The sequence below is a fragment of the Rhinoraja longicauda genome, chromosome 4 (assembly GCF_053455715.1).
Source record: "Rhinoraja longicauda isolate Sanriku21f chromosome 4, sRhiLon1.1, whole genome shotgun sequence".
NCBI lineage: Eukaryota > Metazoa > Chordata > Chondrichthyes > Rajiformes > Arhynchobatidae > Rhinoraja > Rhinoraja longicauda.
In genome coordinates this window covers 19,278,472-19,305,232 of record NC_135956.1, presented here as the reverse complement: position 1 = coordinate 19,305,232, position 26,761 = coordinate 19,278,472, and the positions used below count along the sequence as shown (strand labels likewise).

General features: G+C 43.6%; 1 protein-coding gene across 1 annotated transcript in view; it reads right to left on the bottom strand.

The window, feature by feature from the left end:
* The window catches only part of colec12 (collectin sub-family member 12), a 111,464-nt gene that overhangs the window by 8,407 nt on the left and 76,296 nt on the right, over positions 1-26,761 (bottom strand). The window contains exons 3-6 of the mRNA XM_078397291.1: positions 19,096-19,218; positions 9,680-9,778; positions 7,657-8,703; positions 4,118-4,600 (exon numbers count right to left, since the gene is read on the bottom strand). Of these exons, the coding sequence (XP_078253417.1) occupies positions 4,118-4,600; positions 7,657-8,703; positions 9,680-9,778; positions 19,096-19,218 (1,752 nt within the window). The remainder of the gene's footprint in view (positions 1-4,117; positions 4,601-7,656; positions 8,704-9,679; positions 9,779-19,095; positions 19,219-26,761) is intronic.

Genomic DNA, 26,761 nt, shown 5'->3' with positions numbered 1-26,761 from the left:
ATCATTGGCTTACACTATAAACTGTGCCGTTGTGACCTATTGAATTCCCCTGTCTGGTCTATAACCTTAATCCCAAGCTGATGCCACCACCTGTGCTTGCTGAATTGCCGCGGCTTCAGACACCAGTATCTCAAACTTAAAATCCATATCCTTATTTCTAAATCCTTTTAGGGCTACACCTCCCCACTCCCATCGGGCAGAAGATACTGAAACTGGAAAGTGCGCAGACTCAGGCATAGCTTCTTCCCCTCTCATTAATAATAAACCTAAACCTAAACCTCAACTAAACAAGTAGGGCTGAACATACTGGCTCTTAAGCCTGGTCTGACATTCAAGAAGATCATGGCTAATCTGATCTACTCCACATTCCTGTCCTATCCTTATCTTTCTTGATTGCTCTGCACTGCCAGACCTAGGTTATCCTTGAATATATTTAATAATTCAGTGGTAGAGAATTCCAAAAGATTAATAGTTTTCTGAAGAAAGCAATTCCCCCTTATCTCAGTAAGTGGCTGATACTTTATCTGGAGAGATTGTCTGGACTAGGGTGAGCCTGTTTCTCCAGAAGAAACAGTCTCCAGAGGTTTATCCTGTCAAATTCTGTGAAAATCCAATGTTTCAGTGAAATCATTTCTCTTTCTTCTAAATCCGAGGGAGTGTGTGTCCAGCCTGCTCAATCTTGCTACATACTGTAAATTATCCTGCCTTTCCCAGGAATCTGGTGACTGTTCACTGCAGTGTATCCTTCCTTAAATCAGACCAAAAATATCCAAGTAAGGTTGTACTTTTCTAAAAAGTATCTACGGTCAATTATGCTGAACAACCTAAATGGCGGTAATCACATATTCCATTTCATTCTCTGATGTTTGATTTTATTGATGTCAATGGAATGTGCCGTGACTACAATATCAAACACCCATTAAAACCAACTGAGGTTGAATTATCTGACTAATGTGTCTTAACTGGATTTAAGTTGATAACATCAAGCAGCAGGGAAATAAAACTCATTGGAGTTTAGTTCACAGAGGTATTAAGAGTAATGGAAACCAGTGGGCAGATGGCACTCAGATAAAGATTAGTCATGATGTTATTAAACAGGATCAAGGCGTTGAATAACTCTACCCCAATATTCCCATTCCCACTTCTTTGCAGACACAATACAAACACCTTTGGATGAACAATCCTCTTATCTGCAAATGTTCTGATTCTAATGGATAGGTGCACTGATGGTGAAATACGACCATACAATTGTGCAATCATTTTTAAATAAAATTAACAAAAAGAGGAATTTCGTTCCACGATAATGCAAAGAAGAGCTCTTACATCCATATCAAATATGTAAGTCGTCGAAAAAAATAATTCTAAATTCTTTGGTGTAATTAAATTTAAGCGTTGAACCTGATTTGATAAGGGAACTCAAGGTAAAAGAGCCATTAGGAGGCGGTGATCATAATATGATAAGTTTTAATCTACAATTTGAGAGGGAGAAGGGAAAATCGGAAGTGTCAGTATTACAGTTGAGCAAAGGGGACTATGGAGGCATGAGGGAGGAGCTGGCCAGAGTTGACTGGAAGGAGACCCTGGCAGGGAAGACGGTGGAACAGAAATGGCAGGTATTCCTGGGAATAATACAGAAGGTGCAGGATCAGTTCATCCCAAAGAGGAGGAAAGATTCTAAGGGGAGTAAGAGGCGACCGTGGCTGACAAGGGAAGTCAAGGACAGGATAAAAATAAAAGAGAAGAAGTATAACATAGCAAAGAAGAGCTGGAAGCCAGAGGATTGGGACTCTTTTAAAGAGCAACAGAAGATAACTATAAAGGCAATACGGGGAGAAAAGATGAGGCACGAAGGTAAGCTAGCCAAAAACATAAAGGAGGATTGGCAGTGGAGGCCAATTCTCTGAATGCATTCAAGAGAGAGCTAGATAGAGCTCTTAAGGATGGCGGATATGGGGAGAAGTGATATGGGGAGAAGGCAGGAACGGGGTACTGATTGTGCATGATCAGCCAAGATCACGATGAATGGCGGTACAGGCTCGAATGGCCTACTCCTGCACCTATTGTCTGTTGTCTATTGTCTATTGAAACTTGATTTTGACCAGTCACAAAAACGTACAAATTAGAAGTATGTGTAATAAGGAACTACAGATGCTGGTTTACACTGAAGATAGACACAAAAAAATGCTGAAGGAACTCAGCGGGTCATGCAGCATCTCTGAAGAAAATGAATAGGTGATGTTTCGGGTCGACATCCTTCATCACACCTAGAGTCCAAAGGGTCAAGAGCCGAAACGTCACCTATTCCTTTTTTCCAGAGATGCTGCCTGACCTGCTGAGTTACTCCAGCATTTTGTGTCTATCTTCAAATTAGTTAGCCAAGCCGTCAAACCTGCATCTCAATAGACAATAGACAATAGACAATAGGTGCAGGAGGAGGCCAATTGGCCCTTCGAGCCAGCACCGCCATTCAATGTGATCATGGCTGATCATTCTCAATCAGTACCCCGTTCCTGCCTTCTCCCCATACCCCCTGACACCGCTATCCTTAAAAGCTCTATCTAGCTCTCTCTTGAATGCATTCAGAGAATTGGCCTCCACTGCCTTCTGAGGCAGAGAATTCCACAGATTCACAACTCTCTGACTGAAAAAGTTTTTCCTCATCTCAGTTCTAAATGGCCTACCCCTTATTCTTAAACTGTGGCCCCTGGTTCTGGACTCCCCCAACATTGGGAACATGTTTCCTGCCTCTAACGTGTCCAGGCCCTTAATAATCTTATACGTTTCGATAAGATCTCTCATCCTTCTAAATTCCAGTGTATACAAGCCTAGTCGCTCCAGTCTTTCAACATATGACAGTCCCGCCATTCCGGGAATTAACCTAGTAAACCTATGCTGCACGCCCTCAATTGCAAGAATATCCTTCCTCAAATTTGGAGACCAAAACTGCACACAGTACTCCAGGTGCGGTCTCACTAGGGCCCTGTACAACCGCAGAAGGACCTCTTTGCTCCTATACTCAACTCCTCTTGTTATGAAGGCCAACATTCCATTGGCTTTCTTCACTGCCTGCTGTACCTGCATGCTTCCTTTCAGTGACTGATGCACTAGGACACCCAGATCTCGTTGTACGTCCCCTTTTCCTAACTTGACACCATTCAGATAATACTCTGCCTTCCTATTCTTACCACCAAAATGGAGATCCTCACACTTATCCACATTAAACTGCATCTGCCATGCATCCACCCACTCACACAATCTGTCCAAGTCTCCCTGCAACCTCATAGCATCTTCCTCACAGTTCACACTCCCACCCAGCTTTGTATCATCTGCAAATTTACTAATGGTAATTTTAATCCCTTCATCCAAGTCATTAATGTATATTGTAAATAGCTGCGGTCCCAGCACTGAGCCTTGCGGTACTCCACTAGTTGCTGCCTGCCATTCTGAAAGGGACCCATTTATCCCCACTCTGTTTTCTGTCTGTCAATCAATTTTCTATCCATGTCAGTACCCTACCTCCAATACCATGTGCTCTAATTTTGTCCACTAATCTCCTATGTGGAACCTTGTCAAAAGCTTTCTGAAAGTCAAGGTACACCACATCCACCGGCTCTCCCCTGTCAATTTTCCTAGTTACATCCTCAAAGAATCCTCACCTCCCTTGAATAAGGTGATAGCTGGCCTCGTTGTAAGCTCAACTCCACATTTTCTTTACTATCACACCTTGGCTTATCAAGTATTTATTAACCTTCCAATAGAAATGAAAATGCCGAGCACAATATGATTAATGAAGACAGTTAAATCACAGTTTTAGACACAATGTGCTGGAGTAACCCAGCAGATCAATCAAATTGAGGAAAAGGATCAATGACAATTCCGGTTGAACCAAAATGTCGCCTATCTTTTTCCTCCAGAGATGCTGCCTGACCTGCTGAGTTACTCCAGCATCTGTCTTTGGTATAAACCAGCATCTGCAGTTCCTTGTTTCTGAATCAGTTATGTTTGATATATTGCAAATAGTTTCTTATAATGATTCCAACACCAGAGAAGTATGGAGATAGAATGATCACTCTAAATCTTAACTTCCATTATAGTGCATAATTAAATAATTATTTACCGTTTGGCTTTGGGGAATCTGTTGAAGGCGGATTTCTTTGCCCTACAAGGCCATAGGGATGGCTTACTTGACCAACAAGGCCCACTGGTTTTATTACCGCTGATGGTCCTTTTGGGCCTGCTGGTCCTTGAGTTCCTACTGGGCCTGGTGGTCCAGGTGAGCCCCTATTTCCTGGTGCTCCTGGTTGACCTTTTTCGCCTGGTGGTCCTGGAAGAACTGCTTTGCCATCTAGACCCGGCGGTCCTTGGCTTCCTTTTGCTCCAGGTCTTCCAGTTGAACCCTTTTGACCTTTCATGGGTGCCCCTCTGTATCCTTGATTACCCCTTTCTCCTTTAATTCCTGGAACACCTCGAGCACCTTTTGAACCCATCAATCCAGGAACTCCTTCTTCTCCAAGGTCACCCTTTTGTCCTTTTGCACCCTTTGTGCCAAGTGGTCCTGGTAATCCCTTGTCACCTTTGGGACCTCTTGGGCCAGGGGGACCTATATTTTAATTTAAAAAAAAACATTTTAGTACATGATGCGATCAACATAGTTGCATAATTCCTGAGACGCTGCAATGGGAATCCTCCTCGTGAAGCGAGTCATAGAGATCTAAGACCTTTGGTATATCTGCTGTTCATAAGTTCATGTTCATAAGTCCTAGGAGCAGAATTAGACCATTTGACCCATCAAGTCTACTCCACCATTCAATCATGGCTGATCTATCTTTCCCTCTCAACCCCATTTTCCTGCCTTCACCCCATAACCCCAGGCAATTTTACTATCAAAAATGTGGCAATCTCTGTCTTAGAAATATCCATTGACTTGGCGTCCACAACCGTGTGTGGCAATGGATTCCACAGATTCACCACCCTCTGACTAAATAAATTCCTTCTCATCTCCTTTCTAAAAGACATCCTTTTAACTCTGGGGGCGTGGCTGCGTTCTGCAGCTGCGGCTCACCGGCAGTCTCTCTGTCTTTTTTTTGTTTTTGTCTTTGTTATCGTTTAAATGTTTCTTTTGATTTATTTTTAACTCTGTATATGTGGGGGGGGGGGGGGGGGGGTGGGGGAAACCTTTTTTTCTAATCTCCTCCTCAATGGAGATGCGACCTTTACCGTGTTGTGTCTCCGTTCGTGCTACGGCCTAACACCGTGGAGTCGGCGGCCTCCAGCTGGGATCGACCTTGAAGATTCCGGTCGCAGGGCCTGGACTTACCATCTCGGAGATGCAACATCTGGAGCTCGCAGGTCCCTGGCTGGCGACCAGCTTTCGGGAGCTCCAGCCGTAGCATCTTCGACCACCCCGAAGCGCGAGGTTTGATTGACCCGCTCGCAGGCCCCTCATTGCCCTGCGTGGCTCGGCCCTGGGACTTTCCATCGCCCGGTGGGGGCTTCAAAAGTCGGGAGCCTCGATCACCTCGTGGCACCACGGGAGAAGAATGAGGAGGAGATAAGACTTTTCTTTGCCTTCCATCACAGTGAGGGTGTGCCTGGAGCAATCACTGTGATGGCTGTTTGTGTTAAAAATTGTAATTGTGTGTCTTGTGTTCTTTATTGTCTACTGCCGGACCCTGACATGAGAGGACGCTGGCGCTACTTGTTCGCCGCTTCTCCGTCGGGATAGTTTGTCTGTTTGTTTTTATGTCTTGACTGTTTTTGTAAAGCGTCTTTCAGCACTTGGAAAAGCGCTATATAAAATAAATGTTTATTATTATTATTATTATTTTATTCTGAGGCTATGGCCTCTGGTCCTGGACTCTCCCACCCGTGGAAACATCCTCTCTACATCCACTCTATCCAGGCCTTTCACTCTTCGGTGCTGATCTCGATGGATAACACAAAATGTGTCGAGGACTTTCACAAACAGGTCAGAGGGTTCATGCATTTATAAAAACACATGTGCACCAATGAAGTTACTCCCAATAATAGAAAAAAGTTTTCCTCTCCCTGCCTTTTCTGTTTTACTCAGGGAAGAGCCTGCCAGGCCACTGAACTGAATGTAAAGTGAACACACAAAAACACAAGAAGATAGGAGCAGGCCATGAGGCCCACAAGCTTACCCAGCCATTCAATATGGTCAGGGCTCATCCTTCCCCTCATTGAACTGATACCTTATGGCTGAGGCTCATGCTTCACTATTCCTGTGCATGACAATTTGCCCATTGAATATCCAAAATGTACATTTATACATGTCCTAGCCCTAATTTGTCATGATGATAAATATTTTAAGAAACTGTTACAACTTTCAGCTCTCTACCGTGGCAATTTATAGACGATTATTACAATCCCAAAAAGTACTTACTTTTCTCAATGCTAAAATGGATAAAGTGAATCTATTGGCACTGGCAAGCGTAATCCCTTTTCTTGTAAACTACTGTTCCAGTTCCTTTTTTATTCCTCTAAAATCAGTATTTTGTTTACGATAACTGTTCCATGATTAATGAGGAAAATAAATTATTTGATTGGTTTAAAAACATCAAATTTATGCAATCACTGTGTAGACATAGGAACTCATTTTGTGAATATTTAGACTTTAGAGATACATTGTGGAAACAGGCCCTTCAGCCCACTGAGTCATAGAAACATAGAAAATAGGTCAGGAGGAGGCCATTTCGCCCTTCGGGCCAGCACCGCCATTCATTGTGATCATGGCTGATCATCCACAATCACTAACCTGTGCCTGCCTTCTCCCCATATCCCTTGATTCTGCTCGCCCCTAGAGCTCTACCTAGCTCTCTTTAAAATCCATCCAGTGAATTGGCCTCCACTGCCTTCCGTGGCAGAGAATTCCACAAATTCACAACTCTCTGGGTGAAAAAGTTTTTTCTCAACTAGGTTTTAAATGGCCTCCCCTTTATTCTTAGACTGTGGCCCCTGGATCTGAACTCCCCCAACATTGGGAACATCTTTTCTGCATCTAGCTTGTTCAGTCCTTTTATAATTTTATACGTTTCTATAAGATCCCCTCTCATCCTTCTAAACTCCAGTGAATACAAGCCCAGTCTTTCCAAACTTTCCTCATATGACAGTCCCATCATCCCCGGGGATTAACCTCGTGAACATACACTGCACTGCCTCAATAGCAAGGATGTCCTTCCTCAAATTAGGAGACCAAAACTGCACACAATATCAAATTAGGAGACCAAAACTGCACACAATGAGTCCATGCTGACCAGCAATCACCCAGTACACTGACACTATCCTACACACTATGGACAATTTACAATTTTACCGAAGCCAATTAACTTACAAACCTGTACGTCTTCGGAGTGTGGGAGGAAACCAAAGACCCGGAGAAAACCCATGCAGTCACAGGGAGAACGTACAAACTCTGTACAGACAGCACCTGTAGTCAGGATTGAACCTGGGTCACTGGCTCTGTAAAGCAGCAGCTCTACCGCTATGTCACTGAATACGATCAAATAATGAAAATCAATTCCATTCTGAAACTTCCTAATATATTGCACGTCGAGCATCCTTATCTGAACTTAATTGATGAGTATGAAACCAAATTCTTCTTACCCTGATCGTGAAAGGTTCACAGAAAACGCTCACCTTGCAGAATTGTGAAGTTTTGAATAAGCTGAGCATGTTTTGTGTCCACAAGTTTCATTTCTTCCATTATCATGGACAGGTTTCCAACTTCAAAGTCCAACTTTCCTTTCATCACACTTTGCTGCTCTTTGATAAACGAGCTGTCCGCATGGATAACGGTGAGATTGGTGGTCAGAGTGGCCAGCTCGTCCGAATGGTGACTCAATGTGTTGGTGCACATTGTTTTAATACCATTCAAGTCGTTTGTCAATGACCGAAGATGTTGCACAGTCCAACTGATGTTGCCAATAATAGAGCCAATGTCTCTTTCATTTTTATCCATGCGTGTTTCAAGTTGTTCAAAACTAGCAGCTGTTTGGTTATCATGGGTTTTTTGATATTGCTGTAGACCTTTGAGACTCTCCTCGTGAATATTAGCCATGAAGCTAATATTTGCCATCTGGCTGCTGAGAGAATTCAGCTGATGATTCATGTCTTCCAAAATGTCGCTGTTACCTGTCACCATGATGGAGTTGTTGACTGCTTGAAGCTGCAGGTACTGTATTTTCTCCTTTAGCCAGTCAGTGTCCTTTTGTGCTTGAAACACAGTGTGCTGGAGAGCTTGCCAATCATTCCTTATCTTCTGGATTGCCTGACTGGTATCGTCGACAGATTTCTGCAGTGAACTGAACAAATCCCTTTGACGAATCTGTGTCTGGTTTATTTGACTGAGGTTTAATACCGTGATGCTCTGAGACTTGGTCTGTTTTTGTATGTCCTTTTGTAGTTTGCCAGTGCTTTGCTCCAAGTTGTTAATGTATCCACTGTATGCCAACAAAGTTTGGTTAATGGCTCTGATGGATTTTGAATTGCCATCCAACAAGTTTTTGAGGGAGTTATGATTGGGCATCGTTGATAATTCAGTCTCCTGTAGCTTGTCCAGTGCAACTCTATTTTTGGAGGCGTTGTCTGCAATGTCATTCAGCTGGTTCTGAAGGACCTGAATATCAGTTTTGAACTTGGACAGCTCTGAGCTGGTACTTTGGTCTTTCATCCCAGACTGGTCATCTGCAAGATATGGTAAATGCTCAATAACAGGAAGGATAATCACAAAAGAAACATAGAAACATAGAAAATAGGTGCAGGAGCCAGCACCGCCATTCAATATGATCATGGCTAATCGTCCAAAATCAGTACCCCGTTCCTGCTTTCTCCCCATATCCCTTGATTCCATTAGCCCCAAGAGCTATATCTAACTCTCTCTTGAAAACATCCAGTGAATTGGCCTCCACTGCCTTCTGTGGCAGAGAATTCCACAGATTCACAACTCTCTGGGTGAAAAGGTTTTCCCTCATCTCAGTCCTAAATAGCCTACCCCTTATTCTTACAATGTGGCCCTTGGTTCTGGACACCCCCAACATCAGGAACATTGGGAACTGTAAAAGAGAAACAGTTCTGCAGATTATTTTCCTTTCTTCATGTCTCCTATGGGTCTCTATTTAACGTGCACTGAGAATTTAATGATTTCCTATAATAGTCAATGAAGAGGTCGGTTCCTAAATGGAGGCCAACATATTCAATGCATGCTTTGAAAATTGGACATGATAATTGTTGTGGTACTTGCCTTAACTATTGTAGTACCTGCCTCAACTACCTTCTCCATAAACCCATCAGCATCTGAGTTAAAAACTAGCCCTTCAGGTTCCTATATATTCTTTCTCCTCTCACTTTAAATTTATGTCCTTTGGTACTTAATTCCCTTTTCCTGGATAAAAGTCTCTGTGCATTTGCCCTATCAATTCCCCTCATGATTTTACTACACCTCTATAAGGTCACCCCTTAGCCTCCTACGCTCCAAGTAATAAAGTCTTAGCCTGCCCAACCTCCCCCTCTAGGAAAGACCCTTGAGTCCTGGCAACATCCTCACAAAACTTCTCTGCACTCTTTCCAGCTTAATGACATCCTTCCGAGGGCTGACCAGAATTGTTTCATGATTATTCAATGTAATTTTCTTTTCTGGCATAAGAATTGTTGCATACATTACCTAACTTTTTCAGGTCGGTCTCGACAGCAGTTAGTTTATCCGTATAACTTTTTTGTGATGTCTCCATTCCTTCAGTCACTGTATCCATTCTCTGTACAACTGGAATAATCAAGGGAGATTGAGTAAGGTCATTACCACATAATGACAAGCACATTATTGGAGTTTAGTCAATGTCTTGTGGAGGAGTTGGCTGCGCCTAACGGCTGCGGCTCTCTGGCAGTCTGTTTGTCTTTTTTTCTTTTTTTTTGTTTGTGTCGGTGTTGGGATGGTTTTTGTTTCTGTTTTTGGCTGTGTATGTGTGGTGGGGGGGTGGGGTGTGGGTGTGGGGTGTGGGTGTGGGGTGTGGGGGTGGGGTGGGGCGGGGGAAACCTTTCTTTTATTAGGTCTCTTCCCCGGGGCGCAGCTCGCCCGCGGGGCCTTCCATCGCCGGCGCGGCTCGGCCGCGGGACGTTTCAGTGCCCGGTGCGGCTCGGCCGCTGGACTTAACATCGCCCGGTGTGGCCGCGGGACGTTTCAGTGCCCGGCGCGGCTCGGCCGCTGGACTTAACATCGCCAGCGCGGCTCGGCCGCGGGACGTTTCAGTGCCCGGTGTGGCTCGGCCGCTGGACTTAACATCGCCCGGTGCGGCTCGGCTGCTGGACGTTTCAGTGCCCGGTGCGGCTCGGCTGCGGAACTTAACATCGCCCGGTGCGGCCGCGGGACGTTTCGGTGCCCGGTGCGGCTCGGCCGCGGGGCCTTCCATCCTCTTGCGGGGGCTGTGCGTGTCGGTTGCCTGTCTGTGGGTGCGGGGGGAAGAGAGGGGAAGTTTTGTTGCCTCCATCACAGTGAGGGGGTGTTTGGAGTCACTGTGATGGATGTTTGTGTTGGGGTCGGGTGTCCTGTGTTTTTTTCTTTTTGCTGTGTTTTGTGACTGCTGAAATTTCGTTCAGTGTTGTGCCGAATGACAATAAAGTGTTGTTATGTTATGTTATGTTGTGGGTTTTTTTGTGAATATATTTTCTCCCCACTCAGCTACTTACAAATCTGTAAAAGGCAAAATAAGAGCTCAATTGCTTTAACAGTAGTGGTGTGGTTTGGGTCACTCAGTTAAAAAGAGGCACATTTCCTGTATCTCCTGAGTGATGTTGTCTAATCCATAATCTTTTTTTTTCTCTGGGTCTGAAAATGATCTGCACAATGTAGAATCATGAGAACATAGGCAACCATTTGGTCTATCAATTCTACCTCAGTATTAAAGTCAATCCTTCTCCTTTCCCTGCAGGGAAAGTTTAGTTCAGTTTAGAGATACAGCGCATAAACAGGCCCTTCGGCCCACCGAGTCCGCGCCGACCAGCGATCCCTCTGCATTAACACTATTCTACACATACTAGGGACAATTTACAATTATACCAAGCCAATTAACCTACAAACCTGTATGTCTTTACAGTGTGGGAGGAAAGTGGAGCTCCCCGAAGAAAATCCACGCAGGTCATGGGGAGAAAGTACAAACTCCGTACAGACAAGCACCCGGAGTCAGGATCAAACCCGGTTCTCTGGCGCTGTAAGTCAGCAACTCAACTGCAGCGCCACTGTGCCACCCCCGTTTCGATGAGACAATGTCATTAGTGCTTTGGTATCTCACTTAATGCTTTTTGGGAAAGGGTTCTTCGGATTAGGTTTATTATTATAACATATACCAAGGTACGGTTTTGTTTTGCACGCTATCCAATCAAAGTCAGGTCAAACTCAAGTACTGTAGGTAGAGCAAAGGGGAAGGTACAGAATGCAGAATATAGTTCTCATCATTGTAACGCACCCTTCCCAGAGACAAAGTTAAATGTCACAATGGCGAGGAAGTAAATTGTACCCTAGCTTCTGGATCAAAAACATTAAGTTTCTCTTTCCACAGATGCTGCCTTTACAAATATTGCCTCCAGCAATTATTGTTTTTATCACTTTTAAATTTATCCGTTTTCTTATGTCTCAGAATAAAAGGACATACCTAGGAAAGGAGATGGGGAGGAATTTCATTCGTCAGAAGGTGGTGAATCTGTGGAATTAATTGCCACAGATGGCTGTGGATGCCAAGTCAGTGGATATTTTTAAAGTGGAGATTGACAGATTCTTGATTAGTAAGGGTGTCAAAGGTTATCGTGAGGAGGCAGGAGAATGGAGTTGAGAGGGAAAGATAGATCAGTCATGATTGAATGGCGTAGTAGACTCGATGGGCCGAATGGCCTTAATCTCCGCCTATAAATTATGAACATATACCACATTCTCCCTCATCCTTGAAATAAAAACGCTCAAAGTACAGATATTGTTTTTATTCATCATAGTTCTAAATATTTACAAGCACAAATTATGGATGAAGTAATAATGCATTTTATTTTATTTATACAAGGAATCTGACTCATTATCTATGTTGCTTGACTTGTTTATGGCTTAGTTTTCCTACTTAGGATCTAGATGTTCGTGAGTAGTACTTAACAAGTTGCCTTGGCTTGGAGCAACTTCATATGCCTGAACTTAGCACCTTGGTTAAAACCGGAGCACCCGGTGAAAACCCATGGGGTCACGGGGAGAACGCACAAACTCCGTACAGATAACACCCATAGTCAGGATCGAACCCGGGTCTCTAGCGCTGTAAGGCAGCAACTCTACCGCTGCGCCACCATGCCACCCCGTGCTAGCATGTTAGAAGAAAAAATACTTCATTAAAATGTTAGCCTGCAAAATATACAGTGCCCTCCATAATGTTTGGGACAAAGACCCATCATTTATTTATTTGCCTCTGTACTCCACAATTTGAGATTTGTAAAAGAAAAAAACACATGTGGTTAAAGTGCACATTGTCAGATTTTAATAAAGGCCATTTTTATACATTTTGGTTTCACCATGTAGAAATTACAGCAGTGTTTATACACAGTCCCCCACAGCAGTCATGTAAATGAAAGTAGTCATGTTTAGTATTTTGTTGCATATCCTTTGCATGCAATGACTGCTTGAAGTCTGTAATTCATGGACATCACCAGTTGCTGGGTGTCTTCTCTGGTGATGCTCTGCCAGGCCTGTATTGTAACCATCTTTAGCTTATGCTTGTTTTCTCTTCAGCATATAAAAGGCATGCTCAATTGGGTTTAGATCAGGTGATTGACTTGGCCACTCAAGAATTTACCATTTTTTAGCTTTGAAGAACTCCTTTGTTGCTTTAACAGTATGATTGGGATCATTTTCTTGCTGTAGAATGAACTGAACTGCCAATGAGTTTTGAGGCATTTGTTTAAATGTGAGCAGATAGGATGTGTCCATACACTTCAGAATTCATTATGCTACTACCATCAGCAGTTTTATCATCAATGAAGATAAGTGAGCCAGTCCTTCAGCAGCCATACATGCCCAGACCATAACACCCCCACCACCGTGTTTCACAGATGAGGTGGTATGCTTTGGATCTTGGGCAGTTCCTTCTCTCCTCCATACTTTGGTCTTGCCATCACTCTGATATATGTTAATCTTCGTCTCATCTGTCCACATAACCTTTTTTCCAGAACTGTGGTTACTCCTTTAAGTACTTCTTGGCAAATGTAACCTGGCCATCTATTTTTGCGGCTAACCAGTGGTTTGCATCTTGCAGTGTAGCCTCTGTATTTCTGGTCATGAAGTCTTCTGCGGACAATGGTCATTGACAAATCCACACCCGACTCCTGAAGAGTGTTTCTGATCTGTCAGACAGGTGTTTGGGGATTTTTCTTTATTATAGAGAGAATTCTTCTGTCATCAGCTGTGGAGGTCTTCCTTGGCCTGCCAGTCCCTTTGCGATTAGTAAGCTCACCAGTGCTCTCTTTCTTCTTAATGATGTTCCAAACAGTTGATTTTGGTAAGCCTAAGGTTTGGCTGATGTCTCTAACAGTTTTATTCTTGTTTCTCAGTCTCTTAATGGCTTCTTTGACTTTAATTGGCACAACTTTGGTCCTCATGTTGATAAGCAGCAATAAAAGTTTCCAAAGGTGATGGAAAGACTGGAGGAAAGTCTAGGTGCTGAGAGCTCTCTTATACCTGCATTAAGGAGGCATTTAAACACACCTGAGCAATTAAAAACACCTGTGAAGCCATGTGTCCCAAACATTATGGTGCCCTGAAATGGAGGGACTATGTATAAACACAGTTGTAATTTCTACATGGTGAAACCAAAATGTATAAAAATACCCTTTAATAAAATCTGACAATGTGCACTTTAACCACATGTGATTTTTTTCTATTACAAATCTCTAATTGTGGAGTACAGAGGCAAATAAATAAATGATGGGTCTCTGTCCCAAACATTATGGAGGGCACTATAACATGGGCACCATATTGACAGGTAAATTATTGGATTAATCATTTAAATGTCTGGACTAGTTATGCAGAGATATAAGTTCAGATCCCCCTACCGGGTCAGCTGTGGAATTTGAAGCAAATACCTAATCTTAGCAATGCTAGCCACAAAGTTACCAAATTGTCGTAACAACCCAACTGGAAACCTGATGCCAGATATAAGGGAGTGGCTCTGAGAGTCCTCAACATTGTGTCCAGATCTCACAAATTTTAATGGCAGCAGATCAAACATGGACGTGGACATTTTCTCCAAATTACCACCTTTCATGGTGGTGGGATATGTGTATGTGGATGGTGTATGGGGATGGCACAGTGGCGCAGCAGTAGAGTTGCTGCCTTTACAGCACCAGAGACCTGAGTTAGATCCTAACTACGGGTGTTGTCTGTACGGTGTTTGTACATTCTCCCTGTGACCGCGTGGGTTTTCTCCAGGTGCCCCGGTTTCCTTCCACACTCCAAAGACATACAGGTTTGTAGGTTAATTGGCAATTGGCATAATTGTAAATTGTCCCTAGTGTGTGTAAATGTGCTGGAATCGCTGGTCGGCGTGGACTCGGTGAGCCAAAGGGCCTGTTTCCTCGCTGTATCTCTAAACTAAAGTAAACTAAACTAACATTACATTTTCAAACAGCACATGTTGGTAAATTACTGTGGAACCCAATAACATAAGACCCATGCACTGGTATTTTGCCAGAGTTTTACATTTATTTTCCTGAAGCCGGTTGGTTATGTGAGGTTGTCGTATCGACGGTGGTAGATCATTTTTCCCTTTCCCAGAAATGTGATTGTTGCAGGAACGATTTCCCTTCTGTGTGGGCGAACTTCAGTGATGTCAATAATCCAACAGAAAAACAGCGAGGAGAGCTGACAGTGATCCAGAACTAACAATCTGTGTAATGGAAGGTTGCTATTCTGGTAACAGCCCTCACATTTGGCATTTCTCCGAAGCAAAATGGAAACAGATGTCCGATGAAGTTGCCCAAGTATCCTCATCTGGCAACAATGGCAACGTTTCAGTAATGCCATGTCATTTTCGGCTCCACATTCACGGCAAACGCAAGGGGTTTCCGTTTATTGGTACGGAAGGGGAAATAAAAACAAGAGGCACAGAAATGCTGATACGGGTTTTCATCTAGCAGCCAAAAGTGCAATGTCTGAAAATCTGGGAGCAATAGTCTGATTTAAAGCAAAACTTCTGCCAAGTCCGATACCTCATGGGCAGGGGAGAAGCATTCTGGAACACTGCATCTCACACATCACAGCCTGGTTCATTCTTAATTTTAAATGATTTCTGCTAATTGCCTTCTCCTGGCAGAGATCGAGTAGGGCGGTGGACTTCTTACACACATGCACAAGCCCTGGGTGATTTTATACGATCAGCTAGTTTAAAAGCCCTGGCACAGCTCCAGGCAGGACTACTGCCTATGAACCTGTGCTTGCTCCATACCGGGACCAAGAACATGCGGAATATTTCTAAAGTCCTACAGTAATATAACGTCCAAGTTGTTATGACATCTTGGAAGTGGGGGTGGAGAAAGAGTTTGTGAGTGGTGCTGGAGTAGGTTTGGAATGTGTAAATATGGAATGGGTATATGGAACGAGCTGCCAGAGGAGGTGGTTGAAGTAGATGCTATAACAGTATTTAAAAGACACGTGGACAGTTTGGAAAGTTTGAGAGGGATATGGGCCAAACACGTGCAAATGGGACTAGGTTTTATGAGGTATCTTGGTCGCCATGGATGAGTTGGGCCGAAAGACCTATATTTGTGCTGTATGAATCTGTCAAAACAAGGAGCTGCAGATGCTGGGTTATATATAAAAAAACACACAAAGCAGGTCAGGCAGCAGGTCAGGCAGCATCCCTGGTTAACAGGGGTAGATGATGTCTGACGAAGGGATATTGTCTAACCTGCTGAGTTACTCCAGCACTTTGTGACTCATGGTCGAGGAAGGAACTGCAGATGCTGGTTTATACCAAAGATAGATTCAAAGTGCTGGAGCAACTCAGTGGGTGAGGCAACATCTCTGGAGAAAATGTTTGGGTGACGTTTCGGGGCGTGTCTGAAGAAGGGTTCCAACCTGAAACGTCACCCATCCTTTTCCTCCAGAGATGGCGTGATCAGTGCTCCAGCAGTCTGTGGGACCATTTGATAGCATTGTTCGGAGGGGCACCAATAAGTCTATGGAGCTACCATCATCTGCTATCAGTAATGCAAATACCAAATCCTGCCCAGAGAATTCTGCAGTGCCTCATGTTTTATGAAGACGCTGGAATCTCACTTGGAGGACTCCAATGGCACTGAGTTCCAGTGCCCATGTTGGCAACCATTCACATACTGCAGCAAAACCAAGGAAGGACGGAACATTCTCCCCGAGCCAATCCTCTATCTGACAAATGGCTAAAATATAGCAGGTACAATGGATGACACATGAGGTTCCTAGGTGTGTGTTGCTTTTAACGAGGATCCTCAAAATGTGGAGGCCACGCCATTATGATTCGCAAATAACTCAAGATTCACCAGGAGAGGTCAGTATGTTACTGGAGGATAGTCTATCACTTCCTGAAGTTTCGGGAAGACCAGAGTCCCGGTAAGTCAGAATACTTCTTCCTTTCAGTCGAGAGCATAATTGAGCTTCCCAACGCAGCTGTGTGCTGGAAACAGGGAAAGGTTGCTGAGTGGCAAAGATCAGCCGCTCCCACCTGGAATATTAGAGCAGCAATGCACTAAAGGGTGACAGTGTCTTTCCATTTTATGGCCAGAGCAATCCAGATGCAGATACACCTATGACCTGCAAAGTTTTAGCCTAAAAGATGGATGCTCTATTCTCCTTCTTTCTCCACTCATTACTTTAGATTTTAGACATACAGCGTGGGAGCAGGCCCCTCGGCCCACCAAGTCCACGCCGACCAGCGATCCCTGCACACTAACACTACCCTACACACTAATGACAATTTACAATCTTACCAAAGTCAATTAACCTACAAACCTGCACGCTTTTGGAGTGTGGGAGGAAACCGGAGCACCCGGAGAAAACCCACGCGGTCATAGGGAGAATGTACAAACTCTGTACAGACGCTGTAAGGCAGCAACTCTACCGCTGCACCACTGTGCCGCACACTCCTTTAGGCTCCTCTAAAGGCTCCAGACCCAAGCAGGTCTGGTTTTGCTTTGGGTTCTGTTCCTCTGGCTGCTATAGCTCCAAATTTATCTAGGATGGCACACCTTTTTTGGAAACTCTTGGTTCCTGAAAGGAAATGATCTGCATTTGATCCCCGAAGAATGTCACGGATGATTGATTGTCCCTTCAAGCAGAACAGGCATGGAGTTTGATTCTGCTGTCATAACCTGCTTCACATTGGAAACTCGTGCATTTTGCCATTTACATTGTTGAGAGGAACTTTCACAAGAGAGCTACCAGTGGACTGTTGTATTGGGTCTCGACCCGAAACGTCACCCATTCCTTCTCTCCCGAGATACTGCCTGACCTGCTGAGTTACTCCAGCATTTTGTGAATAAATACCTTCGATTTGTACCAGCATCTGCAGTTATTTTCTTATACTGACTGTTGTATGGAAATTGTTGTCCACCTTCATAGCGTCAGGCTTTGAGATTAGTAGCAAGGAAGTCCTACTGCAGTTGTACAGTGCCCTGGTGAGACCACACCTGGATTACTGTGTGCAGTATTGGTCTCCTAATTTGAGGAGGGACATTCTTGCTAGTGATGGAGTGCAGCATAGATTCATCAGGTTAATTCCCGGGATGGCGGGACTGACATATGATGAAAGAATGGATCAACTAGGCTTATATTCACTGGAATTTGAGAAGAATGAGAGGGGATCTTATAGAAACATATAAAATTATTAAGGGATTGGACAGGCTAGATGCAGGAGAAATGTTCCCCATGAGAAACATATAAAATTATTAAGGGATTGGACAGGCTAGATGCAGGAGAAATGTTCCCCATGAGAAACATATAAAATTATTAAGGGATTGGACAGGCTAGATGCAGGAGAAATATTCCCCATGTTGGGGGAGTCCAGAACCAGGGGTCTTTTAATTTACATTTCTTGTAAGGCATAGGCATAGGACTGAGATCAGGAAAAACGTTTTCACCCAGAGAGTTATGAATCTGTGGAATTCTCTGCCACAGAAGGCAGTGGATGTATTCAAGAGAGAATTGGATATAGCTCTCAGGGCTAACAGAATCAAGGGATATGGGGAGAAAGCAGGAACGGGGTACTGATTCTGGGTGATCAACCATGATCATACTAAATGGTGGGGCACCTATTTTCTGTTTCTATGTTTCTGTTACAAACCTTAATATACAAAAAACATGGATTTACTGTTGAGTACATATGCACTAGTTCACCCGCATACACAAGATAAAGTTTTAACTTCTCCACGCTTATGAAACATTGACACTTTGAAGGATGTGACCAATTTAATCATAGGCTTAATGCTTAAGGGTAAGATTTTCACAGTGAACGGTAGGGCCGTGGGAAGTGTTGGAGAACAAAGTGACAGAGGAGCATAAGTACATAGTTCCCTGAGAACGGCAGCATAGCCAATATGATGGGGTTTTTTCCAATGTATTTCTTTCTTTTAATTTACATTTCTGCTTTCTGAAAACATTTCTGAAAGAATAAAACCAAAATAGTTCCAATCCTTTCAAAGTGAATTTTTAAATTGAAACTGGAAATAAAGTACCAGCTCTATCCAATTTAAGGGACTGTTGCCTAGAAATGCATTTTTGGTTGGGATTCCTAAATTAACTATTTCGCCGTATCTGAGTGTTGTACTCTGCTTTGACTGATGTTGATCTTGTAACTGGGGAGGAATTTTTGGGCATATGTTTTCTTTTTATTATTTGATTATCAGGGATTAACAATGTTTTTACTTTCAGACCATGAGATCAAACACTCCTGATTTCTGAACTAGGATGAACCAGCAGCAAACCACGCTTGGTTCTGTCTCTTTGTGTTGCTTAAAATAATGAGCAGATGAATTGATTTGTCCATGGATAAAACCGTAAAATTAAAAGAAAACTAAAATTTATGTTACCTTTGTATCCCAAGATGGCTACTGTAATAGTCAGCATGGCACAGAGGACATAGAGCAGCAGAATAGAAAACTTCAGAGCCCAGTTGTTTCTACATCGATTACACTGAGGCCCTTCCTGAATTCCTGCAACAAAAATGCAAGGTTTAATATTTTGGGCAGATACGCCTATAATTCTAATGACATTTTAAACACTCCCCGACTTACGCCATAGGTGACTTATGTAAGCTCGTGGCTTACGTAAATAAATCTGTACACAGTCCCGAGTGCAATCAAGGCAGTTGGTAACTCCACAATACTGTACGATCACTCAAGTGTATGTCAGAAACAAGCCAGCAATGGCGGAGGTGCTTACCCAGAAGGCCATGCGCCGCAGAAAGTAGTACCCTGTATGCAGCCAGACGCTGCAGAGACAGTTAATACTCTCAGTGAGTTATTTTGGGCAGGGGATGGGGAAGTCATTCCGACTTACATAAAGGTCTTACTGGTTTGTACTTTAATTGGCTTGGTAAAATTGTAAATTGTCTCTAGTGTGTAGGATAGTATTTGTGTGTGGATCACTGGTCGGCGCGGACTCGGTAGGCCAAAGGGCCTGTTTTCACGCTGTATCTTTAAACTAAACTAAACTAAAAGGTGGACCTACTTTGTTGTCCAACAGTCTGAGGGCATTGACCTTGCAAAGCACAGGCATTGAGCCATTGAGTAAAAGCTCACGTTATGGCTGCGATGGAGGGGAAGTGGTAGGGAGAGGGAACCAGGTGTCAGAGTTTACTTAGTGGGTCATCGAAGATGATCAAGAGGAAGATCGTGCATCAGAAGATTCAGGACTCCTGTCATGGCCAGCCTTTTGCTGCCTTATAGCGCCAGAGATGTAGTTTAAATGTAAACTCACGATCAGACAAATATTTATTTGTGGCTTGCTGTTACATTTTATACATGAATACACTTGCAAAATGCCTTGACATTTTTCAATACATTTAAGGCTCTAAATACAAATTGCTTTTACCCTTTGTAAGTCAGTAAACCATACAGTTTGGATGAAGACTGAGGTGCAGTGGCGCAGCGGTAGAGTTGCTGCCATACAGCACCAGAGACCTGGGTTCGATCCTGAGTGTACGGAGTTTGCACGTTCTCCCCTTGACCTGCATGGGTTTTCTCCAGGAGCTCCAGTATCCTCCCACACTCCAAAGACATACAGGTTTGGAGGTTAATTGGCTCAGTTTATTTTAGATTTTTATTTAGATTTAAAGATACAGCGCAGAAACAGGCCCTTCGGCCCACCGGGTCCGCGCCGCCCAGCGATCCCCGCACATTAACACTATCCTACACACACTAGGGACAATTTTTACATTTACCCTGTCAATTAACCTACATACCTGTACGTCTTTGGAGTGTGGGAGGAAACCGAAGATCTCGGAGAAAACCCACGCAGGTCACGGGGAGAACGTACAAACTCCATACAGACGGCGCCCGTAGTCAGGATCGAACCTGAGTCTCCGGCGCTGCATTCACTGTAAGGCAGCAACTCTACCGCTGCGCCACCGTGCCGCCCCAAATTTACAATTTAATTGTAAATTGTCCCAAGTATGTGTAGGATAGCGTTAGTGTGCGGGGTTCGCTGGTCGGTGAGGACTCGGTGGGCCTAAAGGCCTGTTTCCGCGCTGTATCTCTAAATTAAACTAAACTCAAGAATGGTCCCGACCTAAATTGACGTCTTTGATCATGAACGATGCAGCCTTAATGCAATGATTCTAACATTCCTTGGAGTTAGTGTCACTCTGCCATTGTAACTGCACTGGGAGGGTGATAGAAACCTTACTTCTACCCAATGTTTACAGGATTTTGATCAAAGGTGCATGCTGTACCAAATTATTTCCCATCCTAGTCCAGAGCACCAGGATCATCTTTATAATCTTACTACCCTCAGTTGAGATTAAATCGGGTAAATGTAGATTTGCAGCAGATTGCATTTGTATTATGTTGTGCTGATAGCAAAGAGCAGCAAGAAATGATGACTACATATCCACACTGAACAGAGAAAGGAATCTGTGAGGGATGTTTATTCCTAGTCATGTTTATTCCACGAGTCAGAATTTATCCACTTATAATTAATCTAGACTTGAGAGATACAGCATGGAAGCAGGCCCTTCGGCCCGCCAAGTCTGCGCCAACCAACGATCATCCTGTACACTCGCACTATCCTACACACTAGGGACAATTTACAGAGCGAACTAACCTACAAACCTGAAGATAGACATAAGACACAAAATGCTGGAGTAACCCAAGCATTCTGTGTCTATCTTTGGTGTAAACCAGCATCTACAGTTCCTTCCTACAACCTCCAAATCTTTATGTCCTTGCAGTGATGGAGGAAACCAGGGCACCTTGGTCACACAGTCACAAGGAAAATGTATAAACTCCATACAGGCAGCAACTGTAGTCAGGATTGAACCCGGGTCTGGCGCTGTAAGGCAGCAATACTGCTGCACCACTGCGCTGCCCTATTTATCCATATAGGCTGTTAGTTCAATTTGCACGTAAAATCTCATGTATCTAGCATTGTAAAGGACAATGGACGGGGGTTGGAGGTCTAACATTTGTAGACATGCTTTCCATAGGGAAGCTAGCCTGGGTAAAATGGAAGCAAATTTTTACCTTATAAAAATTCAGCTGGAGTGTTTACTGCTCAATGCCACATTAGGCTCTACGTCTGCCCAGTTGAGATGAGTGCCTCAGTTGTGCCTGGGGTGGGCAAACCCAGACAAAATAAATAAACCGGCACCTACACAAAATATTTTAAAGACTTTTGCCAGAAAATGACTCAAGGTTGTGATTGCAACTAACTTGCTGTCAGAAATCCCACACATAGCTTTCAAACTGTGCGTCAAAATTAGGCTGAACATGAGTGAGTATTTGAAGCTGACAGTGAACGATAGACAGCACAAATGTTGGATCCCCCTGCCTTGTACCATCAAACAACATTAGAGGGTGGGTAGATATGTAGGCCAAAGCAAACAGGGAGGGAGGGAGGGAGGGAGAGAGAGGGAGAGCGAGAGAGAGAGAGGGAGAGCGAGAGAGAGAGAGAGAGAGAGAGAGAGAGAGAGAGAGAGAGAGAGAGAGAGAGAGAGAGAGAGAGAGAGAGAGAGGAAGAGGGGGGGGGAGAGAGGGAGGGGGGGAAGAGAGAGAGAGAGGGAGAGAGGGGGAGAGAGGGGGAGAGGGGGAGAGAGGGAGAGGGGGAGAGGGAGAGGGAGAGAGGGAGAGAGAGAGAGAGAGAGAGAGAGAGAGAGAGATCCATTCAGTTTTAGTTTATTGTCACGTACCGAGGTACAGTGAAAAGCTTTTGCTGCATGCTAACCAGTCAGCAGAAAGACAAAACATGATTACAATCGATCCATTTACAGTGTTTAGATACATGATAAGGGAATAACGTTTAGTTCAACGTAAGGCCAGTGAAGTCCAATCAAGGATAGTTCAAGGGTTATCAAAGAGGTAATAGTTCGGCACTGCTCTCTGGTTGTGGTCGGATGATTCAGTTGGCTGATAACAGGTGGGAAGAAACTGTCCCCGAATCTGGTGGTGTGCGTTTTCACTCTTCTATACCTTTCTCCTGATAGGAGAGGGGAGAAGAGGGAGTGGCCAGGTTATAACTCGTCCCTGATTATGCTGCTGGCCTTGCCGAGGCAGTGTGAGGTATAAATGGAGTCAATAGAAGGGAGGTTGGTTTGTGTTATGGTCTGGGCTGCGTCCACAACTTGCTGCAAAAAGAGTAAAGAGAGAGGGAGAGACAGAGAGACAGAAAGAGAGAGAGTAGTAAAAGGAAGACAGAAATTGCAGATGCTGGAATTTTGAGCAATCAGGAGCTCCAGAAGGCCTTGGCGGACTGAGCGCAAGTGTTCAGTGAAATGGTTGCCTAGACTTACTTTGGAATATTGGTTTTTGTCCCACGTTTGCACCGTTGTGGACAATCTTCAACCTGTATTTTTATCCAACCTTTGGCAAACTGAGGCACAATTTTAACAACATTCCAGACATGGCTGAGAGAACTAAGCTTAACATTTATCATGTCCCTGCCAATTATAAACCATGGGGCCACCGAGAACTAAGGGGGACCTAGCGGTTGGAGTGGGGATGGAGGGGTGGGGAGTGGGGGAAACGAAGAAGGGAGGAGTGCCTTTTGTAACTGTCGGCACCTTTGTGGTGACTTTTTTGTGTGCTTTGTATGCACAAAACAAAGAATTTCACTGCAACGACCTAGATATAAGTGACAATAAAGTATCATCATCGTGTGCCATTTTGAAGTAGTGTTTTCACCTGTCAGTCAAGGACTTTGTTAGATTCAACAGTAGGATAAATGGAACTTATCAATAGTTTAATGTGATTATCACTAATCAACTTTCAGGTAATTATATCCACCTTTCACTAGTACTGTACAGTATATAGGCTGTCCCTAAGTTACGAAGATCTGACTATGGACTCCCCTCTACATATCAATGAATTCACAGTATTTTATTAGTTTAGTTTAGTTTATTTAGTGAGTTTAGTTTATTATTGTCATGTGTACCGAGGTACAGTAAAAAGCTTTTTTGTTCCTTGCTGTTCAGTCAACGAGAAGCCGATACATGATTACAATCAAGCCGTCTACAGTGTACAGATACAGGATAAAGGGGAATGTTATTTAGTGCAATATTATAGTTTGATAAAATCTGATTAAAGATTAAAGTTCGAAGGTCCCCAATGAGGTGGATGGTAGGTCGGGACCGTAGTCTAGCCGGTGAGAAACCGGTGACAATTGCCTGATAACAGCTGTGAAAAAACTGCCTTGAATCTGGAGGTATGCATTTTCAAACTTTTGCAGACACAAAATGCTGGAGTAACTCAGCGGGCCAAGCAGCATCTCCAGAGAGAAGGATGGGTGATGTTTTGGGTCAGACTCTTCAGACTCTTGTACAAACTTTTGTACCTCTTACTTGATGGGAGAGAGGAGAAGAGGGTGTGAGCAGGGTGAGATTGGTCTTTGATTATGCTGGTGGCCTTGCCAAGGCATTGTGAAGTAAAGATGGAATCCATGGAAGGGAGGTTGGTTTGCGTGATGGTCTGAGCTCTGTTAACAACTCTCTGCAATTTCTTGCGGTCTTTGATGGATCTGTTCCCAAACCATGCTTTGACGCATCCCGATAAAATGCTTTCCACGGCGCATCTGTAGAAGTTGCTGAGGGTCGTTGGGGAAATGCCAAAACGTCCTAAGCTTTCTATGGAAGTAAAGGCATCGATGTGCGTTCTTAGCCATTTAAAAGTCGAATATGTATTTCTGTAAATGGCAGAACTAGTTTCCTTTCTCTCCACATTTAGTAATTGTTCTGCATTATCAGTCATGTACTTTTGATGCTCTTCATGACAGAACTGTGGAGGTGTAGTTACCATAGCGAGTGGTTTTGTGTATTTTCCCACTTGCAGACAAAATTTACTTACGTTTGTCTGTAAAAACTGAGCTGTTCGTTCCCTGAGGACGGCTTGTAACTCCATGTTAGAAGTAGATCAGTTATGTAATAACCTTGCATTTCCCTTCTGGCGTACTAGGCATGAGCTTATGGTTCAAAACCTCATTCCGATCAGCATGGAAGAGGATGTAAAATGGTAATATCATCTATTTGCAGAACTGATTGCACTTTTGAGTGATAGGGTGCGATAGAACGTGAAAACAGGCCCTTTGGCCCAACTTACCCACACTGGCCAACATGTCGCAGCTACACGAGTCCCACCTGCCAATACTTGATCCTTATCCCTCCAAATGTTTCCTATCCATGTCCCTGTCTAACAGTTTCTTAAATGATGGGATAGTCCCAGCCTCAACTACCTCCTCTTGCAGCTTGTTCCATACACCCACCACCCTTTGTTTGAAAAAGTTACCCCTCAGATTTCTATTAAATCTTTCCCCCTGCACCTGAAACCTATGTCTTCTTGTCCTCGATTCACCAACTCTGGTTAAGAGACTCTGTGCATCTACCCGATCTATTCCTCTCATGATTTTATACACCTCTATAAGATCACCCCTCATCCTCCTGCGCTCCAAGGAATAGAGTCCCAGCCTACTCAACCTCTCCATAGAGCACAGACCGTCTAGTCCTGGCAACATCCTTGTAAACTAAGATATTAGTTAGAGCATGGTTTTCTTGAGTGGTTGAATGAAAAGAAAAACATATAAAAAAATTAAATAGTAAGCTGATTTGTTTTGGAGTGGTTGGATTATTAGTCATTTCATTCTATCATACATATGTCTAGACTGCCAATTCTATGAAAGAATAGCACATGCACGGTTTGTCATAATTACCAATACCCGCTGTGGATAATTAAGAAAGTCATAACTGTCTTAACTTATTTGTTGCACACATGTGATCATGGTGTGAAGGATGTTCAAAAGTACTTAATCAAGGAAGAAGTGTGATGCTTTGCAATAAAATATGTTTCAGATCATACGCACTCAGAATGAAATGGGTCATTAAAGACATCACAAGAGACACAAACAAAATTAGAATTGCCAAATATCATTATGAAGTTGTTCAACTTTTGCAAAAAATCTACAAAGCATCTGGCCGACAGCTGCTTTTCCAAATCTAGGTGCCATAAACATTACTAAAGTTTTTTGTAATGACCATTACCATGTTGAAATGTTTATTTAAAATGTCATCAACAAGTTTATGTAACTAAATGTAGAAACAAGGACCTGCAGATCCTGGTTTACAAAAGATGACAAGTGCTGGAGTAACTCAGCAGATAGGGCAGCATCTCTGGAAAACATCGATAGGTGATGTATCGGGTCTGAAGAAACATAGAAACATTGAAAATAGGTGCAGGAGTAGGCCATTCAGCCCTTCGAGCCAGCATTCAATATGATCATGGATGATCATCCAAAATCTGTATCCTGTTCCTGCTTTTTTCCCCATATCCTTTGATTCCGTTAGCCCTCAGAGCTAATTCTAACTCTTCCTCGAAAACATCCAGTGAATTGGTCTCCACTGCCTTCTGTGGCAGAGAATTCCACAGATTCACAACTCTCTGTCTCAGTCTCAGTCTATCCCACAACAGAAGGGAGAAGAGTTGTACAGTTTGATAGCCACAGGTCATTTCACCACATTAGAAGACAATCATGTAAATTCGATAACAACGATTGTTTTTTCATAGCTGGTGAGCCTGCAGTGACAGGGCCTCAACAGCCATCAAATTCATCCTGAGTGCAGATGGCAGTGATTGACCTTACACTGCACTCTGCAGCCCCAATGTGCAAGACTCCGATATAATTATGAGAGGAATGTTAGGCTGGATATCCAACTGGATGTCTACCTGCGACTCACCCGGCTGCTGCAGCTGCACGATTATGCACGTTGATCCTACTAAGCCTGCAATAAATCTTGCGCCACACTGAATGGCACTCAAGGGAGGTTATATGAATACCACTTGCATGTGCTGATGATGTCAGCGTTGGAGCCACACTCCCACGAATGTCTGTTTCTCAGCTTTCAATGTGCTAATGACTGCAAACGATAGCCTCGGTGGCAAGCTTACAATCTTAGACCAGAAAGAACGGGAATGGAGAGAAGTTTATAAAGTGTACGAGAACAGAAAGCCAGACATCAACTGTGAGTGCCACCAACCCACCCAAGTTGACGCCAAC